The sequence below is a fragment of the Macrobrachium nipponense genome, chromosome 35 (genome assembly GCF_015104395.2).
Source record: "Macrobrachium nipponense isolate FS-2020 chromosome 35, ASM1510439v2, whole genome shotgun sequence".
Taxonomy (NCBI): Eukaryota; Metazoa; Arthropoda; class Malacostraca; order Decapoda; family Palaemonidae; genus Macrobrachium; species Macrobrachium nipponense.
The window spans coordinates 39,630,546-39,644,037 of record NC_061096.1 but is presented as its reverse complement, the minus strand read 5'-3'; the positions used below and the strand labels follow the sequence as shown (position 1 = coordinate 39,644,037).

The window sequence follows — 13,492 nt, the reverse complement described above, 5'->3', positions numbered from 1 at the left end:
AGAACCAGGTTTGATTGTAAACCGGGTTTACTTATAGAGCCAGTGTTGACTACCGAGTTTTTTTCCTCCTTGATTGGACGTTATTATGAAACTCAATCATGAGATATTCGTCACAGTAAACGTATAAGTATATACAGTATAAATATACAGATTCATTAAGTTGTTGAGGTCCAAGTTGAAGAAAATCATAATCTTTAAATTTGGACAAACGTTTGTGACAATACATGTAATCACTTTTATTTGTCAATTGAAAGAATTCCCTCATAAATATCTTCATGAAATTGAATGTACAAATAGGTTGAACATGAAGGTAAAACAGTAGTAATTGTAATAAATGTGAGGATACAGTAGAGGATAGTTGTTTATGATATTGATAATGTTGTATAGCTTACAAGGTTAAATTTCACCCATAAAAGAAAAAAGTATACAATATTCACAGGTACAATTACTCTGTTGGAAAACAACGTAACTTTGAAATAAAATGATAGGACACGCACAAGGTTAGTTTAATTCACAGAGTTTGAAATAGTCTTCTATCCTGGCCTATATAGAGACGTGTTTTGCAAACTTCTAACTTCATTTTTCTTTTATTTTCCTCTTGTCTCTGTAGCCGCCAGGTACCCAGATTACATCGTGGACTCAAAGATCGCCTGTACTGAAGAGGGCGTTTTTCCCCATCCAAGGAACTGCAGTTGGTATTACAGGTTAGATATGACAACAATGATGACACTAGCCACGTTATGGAAACCTACTTTAATATTTATGATGGTCACGGTGGTATAGTCATGGTTTATGTATAGTATTTTTGAAGTTGCAGTATGTTATCACTTCATAATAGTCTAGTAAATTGAAAGCAGTTGTATTCTGTTACCATCTCATCGTATTGGTAATATTACTGCAGTTACAGCATGTGTAATCATGTCATAAAAATCCAGATCGGAAACAGTTATACTCTTGTATCGTATTGAATTGGTATTATGGCATCGTCCTCTCTTCTCAGAATACAAGATCAATTAACTTTATCTTTCCAAAGATTAGCGCAACGCCCAAAGCATCGTCAGATACTAATGATTCTTCTTTTTCCAGGTGCGTCGATCGAATGAAACTCGGATTTTACCATATTTACTACTTTGAATGCGAGCCTGGAACAGTATTCGATGACAGACTGGATCAGTGCATATTCCCCGTCAATGCTGCAGATTATTGTGGCTCTGGTCATGTTATGACAACGATTATTATTGAGGCGTCGACTGAGTTTGTATTGATGCCCGTGAATACAATTCCTTTAGGCCCAACTACAATCATCAGTTACGTCCCATCTACAATAGTACTAACGGCCCCTCCGACAACTGTCATCGTCCCTTCTGTACTTTCGACCGTTATCCAAGGACAGATTAGTACTGTTATCCCTCAGTCAACTACAGATGTTTGCACCACAGTCATCATAGGACATGTTACAAGTATAGTTCATAGTTCTGTCTACACAAACTCGCTACCCCCGCTAACAATAACTGGTCAAGTGCCATCGAAAACAATGATCACAGCACTTCCTACAACAATTATCGCCCTACCCATCTCAACTGTTGTTCCTGGACAAGTAACGACTATATACCCATACCCACTGCATCCTGTCACGACAGTGATTATAGGAATGTTCGCGACAGTTTTCACAAAACCATATGACACAGCTGCTTTGCCACCAACGACCATCACAAGTCAGGTATTATCTATAACAGAATTAACAGGTCCAGCTACAACTGTCATAGCTCCGTCAACTCTAAGTATGATTATTCCGGGCCAGATTACAACGGTTTACCCACCTAAAATTGTGACAGTCTCAACAACAGTTATTGTGGGACAGTATACAACTGTAGTAGCTACTTCAGTCAAAACTACTCCTCCACATCCAGCTACTGAGTTTAGTCAAGTGGAGAAAACAACATTAATCCTAGGATTGCCTACAACTGTCATAGCACCTCCAACTTTATCTACGATTATTCAAGGGCAAATTACAACAATTCTTCCTATTCCACCCGAAAAGCCTACGAGTGTCACATTCCCTGCTACTGCTGCAGTTTCTGCACCTTCCAAACCAACCACTTGCCAGCATTTAACAACAATTGTGTCTACATGTAAACCAACTACAGTTACAGTAACACAGACAATATCATCAGCTATTTCTGGGGGAATCATCACAGAATTTCCAAGTTCAAATGAGAAATTTACAACTGTAATCACAGGAACATCAACTAATGTTATGTTTTACCCTGTTGCTACGGTTTCCTCACCTCCAATAATTGTGACAAGTCTAATTTCGACTATGGTAATATTAACAGGCCTACCAACGACTGTTATAGCATCTCCGACATTGTCCACAGTTATTCCTGGCAAAATCACCACAGTTGTTCCTTATCCACTAGTAACCACTACAACTATGATAATTGGATCAGCAACATATATCGTGTCAAAACCTGTAGCTACGGGTATTCTCTCTCCTTTAACTATCACAAGCAACGTGCCAACTCAGATGATGGTTATTGGACTTCCAACCACCGTTTTATCTTCACCTACATTGTCAACAGTTATACCAGGACAAACAACAACACTTGTACCTTTTCCTCAAGCATCGCTGACAACTGTAGTTAGTGGAACAGCAGTAGAAATTGTAACAATGCCAGTTCCTACAACTTCATTATTACCGATAACTGTAACAAGCAAGGTTTCAGCAATGACCGTATTAACAGGGCTGCCTATAACTATTTTGACATCACCAGCCTGGTCTACAGTCATTCCAGGACAGACCACTACAGTTCTTCCTTATCCTCAAGCAACACTCACAACTCTGGTAATTGGACCAGCAACACAGGTTGTTTCAAGTCAAGTGACAACAACAGGTTTATCCCCAATAACAATCACAAGCCAAATTCAGCATATGCAAGTAATAACTGGTTTCCCTACAACAATTCTGGCACCACCAACAATGTCAAAGGTTATTCAAGGCCAAATTACTACTGTGGTTCCTTATCCACAACCAACAGTTACAACAGTGATAATTGGAACTTCAACAAATGTTGTTGCAAACCCAGTTGCTACCATACCATTACTTCCAATAACTATTACAAGTCAGGTCCCACATATGACAGTCTTGACAGGGTTACCCTCAACTGTTGTGGCAACACCAATACTATCTACAGTTTTGCTAGGGCAGATTACCACTGTGGTGCCTTACCCACAAGTAACAATTACAACTGTGATAGTTGGGAAAGCAACAACTGTAGTGTCATACCCATTCCCTACAACTGCCTTACCCCCTATGACTATCACAGGTCAGGTTCCAGCAATGACATCACAGACAGGTTTGCCCACTACTATACTAGCACTGGGAACAAAACCTACAGTAGTTCCAGGACAAGTAACCACTTTTCTGCCTTATCCTCAGGGGACAGAGACAACGATGATAATTGGTACAGCAACAAATATAGTTTCAAATCCTGTTGCTACAGTACCTTCACCTCCAATAACTATTACAAGTCAGGTCTCCTTACCAACAATATCAACAGGCCCACCAACAACTGTCATTGCATCACCAACATTATTCACTGTTATTCCTGGACAAACTACTACTATTGTTCCTTACCCACCAGCAACACTTACAACAGTGATTACTGGAAAGACAACTAATGTTGTAGCAAAACCAGTTGCTACAGTACCTTCACATCCCATAACTATAACAAGTGATGTTCCAGTAAAAACTGTATTGACAGGTTTACCAGTTACCATCTTAGCACTACCAACTTTGTCTACTGTTATTCCAGGTCACACTACTTCTGTTTTTCCTATTCCTCAAGCAACTGTTACAACTGTGGTCATTGGAGCAGCAACAACAGTAGACCCAAAGCCAGTTGCTACAGCAGCTTTACCCGCAATAACTATTACAAGTCCAGTTCAAGAACTCACTGTACTGACTGGATTGCCTACAACTGTCATTGCATCACCAGCATTGTCAACTGTTATTCCTGGGCAAACTACTACTGTCATTCCATATCCTCAAGGAACAGATACAACTTTGATCATAGGAAAGGCAACAAATGTTGTTGCAACACCAGTTCCCACAGTTGCACTACCTCCAGTTATCTTCACTAGTCAGGTTACGTCAATGACAGTAGTTACAGGTCCACCAACAACTGTTATAGCATCGCCTTCACTGTCAACAAGTCTTCCAGGGCAAACAACAACTATTGTTCCTTATCCAGATGCAACAGTTACAACTGTAATCATTGGGAGAGCAACCAGTGTTATTTCATACCCAATCGCTACAACTACTTTACCCCCAATGACTATTACAAGCAAAGTTTCAGTAATGACAGTACTAACTGGTCTGCCTACGACTCTCATGGCATCACCGACATGGTCTACTGTCATCCCAGGACAGACTACTACAGTTCTTCCTTATCCACAGCCAACAATTACAACTGTCATAGTTGGAGCAGCAACAAATGTTGTTTCAAATCCGGTGGCAACTGTACCATTACCACCTCTAATTGTCACAAGCCAGGTTCTTTCGATGACCATAATAACTGGGCTACCTACAACAGTTTCAGCATCACCAACCTTGTCAACAGTTCTTTTAGGGCAAACTACAACCGTTGTTCCTTATCCACCAGCATCAGTTACAACTGTGATGATTGGTACAGCAACACAGATCGTTTCAAATCCAGTTGCTATGGTTGCCTTACCAGCAATAACTGTCACGAGTCAAGTCCCAGCAATGACAGTAACAACAGGTTTACCTTCAACTGTGGTAGCATCACCGACTTTGTCCATGGTTATTCAAGGGCAAATCACTACAATTTTACCTTATCCACATGCAGCAGTTACAACTGTAATAATTGGAACAGCAACAAACATATTATCAGCACCAGTTGCTACAGTAGCTTTACTTCCGATGACTATCACAAGTCAAGTTTCTGTAATAACAACAACAGTTGGATTACCTACAACTGTAATAGTGTCACCAACATTGACGACAATTATTCCGGGACAAACCACAACTATTGTTCCTTATCCACAGGCAACAGTTACTACAGTAATCATTGGAACAACAACTAATGTTGTTTCAGGTCCATTTGCAACAACAGCTTTACCACCCATCATAATCACAAGCCTAGTTCCTTCAATGACTATACAAACAGGTTCACCTACAACTGTAATAGCATCACCAACAGTGTCTACAATCATTCCAGGACATATCACCACTGTTGTTCCTTATCCACAGGCAACTGTTACAACGGTGATTGTTGGGAAAGCAACAAATGTTGTTTCAAATCCAGTTGCTACTACAGCCTTACAGCCAATAACAATCACAAGTTTAGTTTCTTCAATGACAATATTATCAGGCTTACTCACAACTGTGATAGCTTCGCCAACATTGTCTACAGTTATCCTTGGGCAAATCACCACTGTTGTTCCTTATCCACAAGCAACAATTACTACAGTGATCATTGGTACAACAACTAATGTCGTTGCAAAACCAGTTGCTACTGTTGCTTTACAGCCAATAACAGTTACTAGTTTAGTTCCTTCAATGATAGTGTCAACTGGTTTACCTACAACTGTTATAGTATCACCTACATTATCTACTGTTGTTCTTGGCCAAATCACCACTGTTGTTCCCTATCCACAGGCAACAGTCACTACAGTGATCATTGGGACAGCAACTAAAATTGTTTCACAACCAGTTGCCACTATAGCCTTACAGCCAATAACAATCACAAGTCTAGTTCCTTCAACAACTATATTAGCAGGCTTACCTACAACTGTGATTGCATTACCAACGTTGTCTACAATAATCCCAGGCCAGATCACTACAGTTGTTCCTTATCCACAGGCAACAGTTACCACAGTGATCATTGGGACAGCAACTAATGTCGTATCAAAACCAGTTGCCACTACAGCTTTACAACCAGTAACAATCACAAGTCTAGTTCCTTCAACAACAGTGTTGGTAGGATTACCTACAACTGTGATAGCATTGCCAACATTGTCCACAGTTGTCCCCGGGCAAAGTACAATTGTTGTTCCTTATCCACAGGCAACAGTTACTACTGTGATCATTGGAACTGCAACTAATGTCATTTCAAAACCAGTTGCTACCATAGCCTTACAACCAATAACAATCACAAGTCTAGTTCCTTCAACAACAGTGTTGGTAGGATTACCTACAACTGTGATAGCATTGCCAACATTGTCCACAGTTGTCCCCGGGCAAAGTACCATTGTTGTTCCTTATCCACAGGCAACAGTTACTACTGTGATCATTGGAACTGCAACTAATGTCGTTTCAAAACCAGTTGCTACCATAGCCTTACAGCCAATAACAATCACAAGTCTAGTTCCTTCAACAACAGTGTTGGTAGGATTACCTACAACTGTTATAGCATCACCAACATTGTCCACAGTTGTTCCAGGACAAAGTACAATTGTTGTTCCTTATCCACAGGCAACAGTTACCACAGTGATCATTGGGACAGCAACTAATGTCGTATCAAAACCAGTTGCCACTATAGCTTTACAACCAGTAACAATCACAAGTCTAGTTCCTTCAACAACAGTGTTGATAGGATTACCTACAACTGTGATAGCATCACCAACATTGTCCACAGTTGTCCCAGGACAAAGTACAATTGTTGTTCCTTATCCACAGGCAACAGTTACCACAGTGATCATTGGGACAGCAACTAATGTCGTATCAAAACCAGTTGCCACTATAGCTTTACAACCAGTAACAATCACAAGTCTAGTTCCTTCAACAACAGTGTTGATAGGATTACCTACAACTGTGATAGCATCACCAACATTGTCCACAGTTGTCCCAGGACAAAGTACAATTGTTGTTCCTTATCCACAGGCAACAGTTACCACAGTGATCATTGGGACAGCAACTAATGTCGTATCAAAACCAGTTGCCACTATAGCTTTACAACCAGTAACAATCACAAGTCTAGTTCCTTCAACAACAGTGTTGGTAGGATTACCTACAACTGTGATAGCATCACCAACATTGTCCACAGTTGTCCCAGGACAAAGTACCATTGTTGTTCCTTATCCACAGGCAACAGTTACTACTGTGATCATTGGAACAGCAACAAATGTGGCTTCAGAACCTGTTGCTACTTTAGCCTTACCTCCTATAACAATCACAAGTCATGTTCCCGTACTTACAGTGTCTACTGGTTTACCTACAACTGTTATAGCAGCTCCAACATTATCAAAGGTCATTCCTGGTCAGATCACCACTATTGTCCCTTATCCAAAAGCAACAGTGACAACTGTAATTATTGGAAAAGCAACAAATGTCGTCTCCACATCAGTGATCACTAGAAGCTTCCCTCCAATAACAATCACAACCCATGTTCCAGAAGTAACTGTAGTGACAGGACTCTATACCACTATCATTTACGAGGAGACCACTAATATTGTTCCAGGACAAATCACCACTTATGTGCCAGTCCCAAAGCCACAGATAGTTCCTACTCCCATTTCCCCTCCCATAGTTACAACAAGACCCCCACCATTACCGATCCAGTGTGAATTCAGAGAGAATGACTGTAAAACATACGAAGTCTGCATCCCAGCTAAACGGAATCATAGTCTCTGTCATGGATGCCATATAGGAGGGGCATTCGTTAAAGCCTCAGATTTAGGGTGCCAAAATGGACTGATGTCAAAGCGTGATCCCAGCGTCTGCATTCCAGAACCTGAGAGTAAGTCTTCAGAGCTGGCATGAAGGTTGTCTTCAACATGGTGAAAAATTCTGAAATATGATATGATGTGACATTTCTTGACAGGTTACTTTTAAAACAGGAGACACTATTATACAAAGACACAAGTTTTTCATTTGGCTGTGTGATGTTTTCATAAATATCAGTACGAGAACAATACACAATATATATTTCTGTAGTAGAAACTTCTAAACACAGAGCTGTTTTTGAAAGGATTTCATGAATTAAAAAGTTCCCATATCCATCATCTAACAAAGAAAGGCCAATGAACGAAATGGTGATAGGTTAAATCTTACTCCCAGTTTCAATCGGTGATCAATGAAGTATGAAAAATGAAGCAAACTTTTCAGAGAATAAAGTGACGTATAATAGTGTAACCAACTAATTACAATCATTTCATGTTTCCAGAAAGTACCCTTTGTGATGCAGTGCCTGGTTCAGGAGTCACGGTTGACGAGATCTTGAACTTCCAGTGCAGTTTTGAGAAGACTCGTCCCAATGATGCCTGGATACAAAAGCGCTTCTGTGACCCCTATGTGCTGTGTGATCAAAAGGGTGCTGTCAAGGTAGAGTCAATCTGAGTCCATAAACCTCAGTCAATAGACTTGTTTTCAGACAATAGAGTTGTCTGGAGGCTATAATCATTCCATTTCAATTTATATATATGTACATCTATTTATACGTATATATATATATATATATATATATATAATATATATATATATATATATATATATATATATATATATATATATATATGTATGTGTGTGTGTGTGTGTACTTTATACATAAAACTGAAACTAACAGGAGACTCCTTCCTTGGGGATGTGAACAGTCAACCGTTGAATTAACAGGGTGATGCTCAGCCTACTCAGCTGCAAATATTTGGTATCACAGTGGGCACTAGCACCCTTAAATATGATTTCAACCCCTTCCAGCTTTGGTACCTCTGGCTCTGGGCTCATAGCACTAAACATTTATGAAAGAATGGCCTCGTTTAGTTTGATGAATATAAATTCTACCGATTTCTGTTTAAACTTTCATGCTGATCCATAGGTTGAATTCTCCTGCACCTTGACCAATTGGTATGGTATGGAGCAGGCTCGTTATCTATTCCTAACTTCTCCCTGTACTATTAGTGTTTTTTTTTTAAATCTGGTAGAATCCCTGTAATTTACCATGGAGAATACTTTGCTATACTTTTAAATAATTCTTATACCCTGAATTTGTCCACTACTGAAAAGTATTATTGTTTCCAGATCAAGTACTTGACAACTTTTGTGTAATTTTATGCATTACTATAAATTCTTATATTGTGTTTGTAAAGGACAGGAAGTCTGTACTCTCATTTCGAGAAAATCTTGAGAGCGAAGCTAGCTCAAGGAAACCCTCTTAGATGATGCTGTAATGAAAGACAGGCATCGCAATGTCATACATTAGGATATATATATATATATATATATATATATATATATATATATATATATATATATATATAAATATATATATATATATATATATATATATATATATATATATATATATATATATATATATTCCATTGTAAGCGATGGACCCAAGTCCTTACTTACAGAGCTGTTTGAAAGACATCTACGAATAGGAGAGATGGCAAGACTTTAACCTCCATCCTTTCTTGCAGGGCATAATATTCTTGTGTAGGAACTACTACCAGTGCTACAAGAATTCGTCAGGCGAGTGGGATTCAGAGCTGAAGAAGTGCCCTGGGGAGGAGCTCTTCAGTTTCAAGGAGGACAAGTGTGTTCCCAAACCGAAAGGTAAAATCTCGTATTTGCAACTGTATTGATTTTTTTAAAGTTAGGAAAGTCTTCTAAGAAATGCATGACTTCAGTGCATATGCGTCTTTAATCAGAATGTCGTGAGAAGGTTAATTATCCCAGTACTTTCTTTGAATCACGTGGATAAACTGTTTTGATAAGAGGGTAACAGATTCCCTTTCAAGATTAATATACTCATACAACACTGTGGTTCTGCAGAATACAAATTCGTTTTAGAACTGGAAGACAGATGAATTTCATGGTCACTGATGACAGTTGGTGTGAGGTAGACGCTTTGAAATCTTCAAAATTGTCTAGAGACTATTTTCCTCATTGCTTTGCTTATTAGCTACGGAAACTGAATGTTAAATAATAAACTTAATTCATATCATAGCTTTAATCTTTTGTCACAGGACTGGTACTTGCGTTTAAATCATCATAACACTGGGAGCATTCGTTGATTGGTTTCAGTCTATTATGGACTGTGCTGAACTAACAGTGATTAGGCAATCAGTTAATAACATAATTTATTTATGTTCATCATCATACCCTTAGCACCACAGTGGCATGATCGATATGGTCTTGCCTTGCCACCTCTGTGGCCGCGAGTTCGATTCTCGGGCATTCCATTGAGGTGTGGGAGATGGTGTATTTCTGGCGATAGAAGTTCACTCTCGACGTGGTTCGGAAGTCACATAAAGCCGTTGATCCCGTTGCTGAATAACCACTGGTTCCATGTAACGTAAAAACACCATACAAACAAAAATTATCATACCCTTGAATTGTACACATTAGACTCAGATTAGTGAAAAACAGTTGTCTTGTATTAAACGAAATCATGTTTTTCTATTAAATATAATCCAGCAGACTGCATCTACATAGATTGATGAATTACTCTGCAAATCTGTCGAGTTGGCATACAATTACTCTTAGTTTGATCAGACCTCATGGAAAGGAATAACTGAAAACTGGCCTTAAATCCAAAGGAAACGACAGAGTCTCCTCTTTAAAGATGAGAGAGAATGAAAATTGGCAAAACGAAAGCAAGGAGAGAAAGTTCAGTAAAATTGTCTCCAACAGAGCTTTCCCTACAGAAGACAATCTTATTGTCCTTAACAGTATAACTGGATACCGGGTGTTTAAATTTAGTGAAGGTATAAGTAATTTAGCTAATTTAAAATACAAAGGAATAGGATAACAGTGGACATCTTTCCTTAAAACTGGGCAATTTTATCAGGAAATGGCTATGAGCAGGTGTTGACAACTGTTTATAAAAAGATTGTAATTACCGGAAGCCACTTAATCCGAGAATTTCGTAAGAATCATAAAAGAGTGTCAGCTAGGTTAGTGGTTTTAAATAAAACTAGGTATGCCTAATGTACCCACAACCCTGTCTAGGACAAGTGAGCAGTCTGGAATAATATAAAGTTTAGATTTTAAGCCATTCTTTTGAGAAGCAACTTTTAAGAATACCTAACTTCTGTCTTTAACTATGAGTCACTAAGTTCTCACATTCATCTTTTTCAGCTGAGGAACTGTGTTCCGGCCCCAAAAGGACATCATACCCGCTTCTTGGGTCACTGTAAAAGCTTCAATCTTCAAGAAAAGACGACGACATTCCCTTCCTCGTACTACAGTGATGAGCTCTTCAGCTGGCTCTTCATTTAATCTGTTTAATTCGGTCAAAAAGAAGTTTTAACGGGGGTTTCACGTAGGCTTGTCTGAAAGGTTCTATAATAATCTTTCTTCTGGTCAAAATGGCAGGACTGAAAGAAAGAAACTGGCCGAATCACTGGCTATGACTTAAAACAAAACCTTTGCCTAGGTATTTAGGTTTGAAAGCCACAATGACAACAGGGGGTTAAAAAGGTGAAGAATTATCAGGTCAAAAAGAGAATATTCGTGCTCTGAGAAGGAACACTTACTGTCGGACACCAGAACTAGTATTTTCAGGTAAAAGGAGCAATACTTCACTGCAAATGAACTAACAAGTTGTCTCAGAACTTATGAGAAAAATAGAGGGAATCAGTTATATGGATCAGTCAATAATTCAATCAGTCGAGTAGTTCAATCAACTAGCTATTTATTTAGTAGTATACCTATTTATTAGGTAGTTTCTGTGTAAACAATTATTTATTTAATCACATATTTATTCCGTATTTATTGTGTAATTTATTAGCTATATCTATATTTAATTGCTTTACAGATTGATATTTAGCAAGACCTTATAGATCCGTCATTGAAGGATTTCAAAGTGTAATCGTCTATTTATTTATTCGTACATCGACGCATTTTTTGGTTGAATACGTATATAATTTATTTGTCCAATATCTATTTATTTAATCGCATTTATTCCCTATTTATTCCTTAATTTATTAGATACTTATATATTTAATTGCTTAACTGCTTAGTATTTATTTGAAGAGGTAACCGGCATTTACTGGTTTCTTGATTTAGTAAGAAATCGCTTGGAAGCAAAAGTATTCTTATAAGCTGATACGTTTCTCATGGGCATGTAAGTTAGTACAAAATACATTAATAAACTGAGAGGAAAACTTGCAATTAGGACGTAGGTATTCATGGGAACTAGAATTCATTTTATGGACATTGACCTGAAATTCATGTGGGTAACAATATGTTCAGCGAAATGCGATTCTTCAGCTGAAATAAAAACCAAAAAATACAGGGTGTCCATAAAGTCCCAATGCCATTACAAGTATTTATGGCTTGTAATGGTACTGGGACTTTATGGATACCCTGTATGATATATGCGGGACCATAAAAATGTAAACATTTGCTTTCTTTTTCATTCATTTGGGATTTTTAATATCCTATAAAAGTTGTAGAATTATACGATTAAAAACAAATAAGAATTTGACACTGGTAAAATCTGACAGTCTCATTCGAAGGAAATGTTCAAAACTTTCAGTCATCATTATTAAGAAGAGAACTTGACTTACCCATCTCTAGATCAACTGGGGAGCTTGATAACTTGATTCATTAATTAATTATAAAAATTAAATGGTTTATAAAGACGTGGTAATTAGAATTATGCAAGAGTGATATGCATCAGGTATATCCACTGATTAATGATCTGAAATCTTTAATGTCTGCCAATATAGATCTACGGCTGTTTTATATTAATTAACATGAAAATTTTAATGAATGGTTTACTGCTTTATTTTAACTGCAAACGATCATTTTTATTTGCACAGTGCAAAGAGCAGGTCGCCCCACATTATAATTTACCTAATTTAGTGCCATTATAATTTATTATAGATTATTTATTGATGTTATCACCACTTTCATCATCATTGTTATAATCATTAACATATTGATTGTTATTGTTTTATCATTCGTTGTTATTGTTGTGATAAAAATATTACATAGAGTTTTTATTGTTCATGTTATTTATTTGTTGTATTTCATTGTCTGTTTAACATCTTAGAAAAAAATATATCATCTGAAATCTTTTTATAGGAAATATGGAATGAATTTATTTCTTAAGACTTCCAAACAACTGGACTAAAAATAGTTTATTTTGGTAATAAGAAGGAACTTGCTTACTACATTTGCCATAGGACTGGAATTCCAAAAGCAGATTCCGTTATTCTTATAAGATTTTCTCAGAAATTTTATTGATAGTAAATTGTTGTCCTTGAATTTTTGTCTGTCATTATTTGTCAAGCGCTTGGGAATCATTTATTTATTTATTCATTGAAATAAAATACAAAAGATAAAATAAAATTGATCATTCAAGATGACGTGGCTTTATTTCACTAATGATGTAACCTTCAGGAATACTTTTAATTGTATTCATGAGTCTGCGAGTGGTCCACGGATATGATAAACATAACTGCATGACGTCATTGCACATATGCGCATGCGCACTTGTGTTTGTGCCTGCTTTCGTAT

The 13,492-nt window shown here is 37.6% G+C and overlaps 1 protein-coding gene across 1 annotated transcript in view; it reads left to right on the top strand.

Annotated features, from left to right (window-relative positions):
* Positions 1-13,492, top strand: part of LOC135208661 (mucin-2-like) — a 29,367-nt gene extending 15,875 nt beyond the window's left edge. Inside the window, exons 3-7 of the mRNA XM_064241079.1 lie at positions 611-704; positions 1,087-7,763; positions 8,190-8,347; positions 9,442-9,577; positions 11,105-13,492. Coding sequence (XP_064097149.1) covers positions 611-704; positions 1,087-7,763; positions 8,190-8,347; positions 9,442-9,577; positions 11,105-11,163 — 7,124 coding nt within the window. The 3' untranslated portion in view covers positions 11,164-13,492. The remainder of the gene's footprint in view (positions 1-610; positions 705-1,086; positions 7,764-8,189; positions 8,348-9,441; positions 9,578-11,104) is intronic.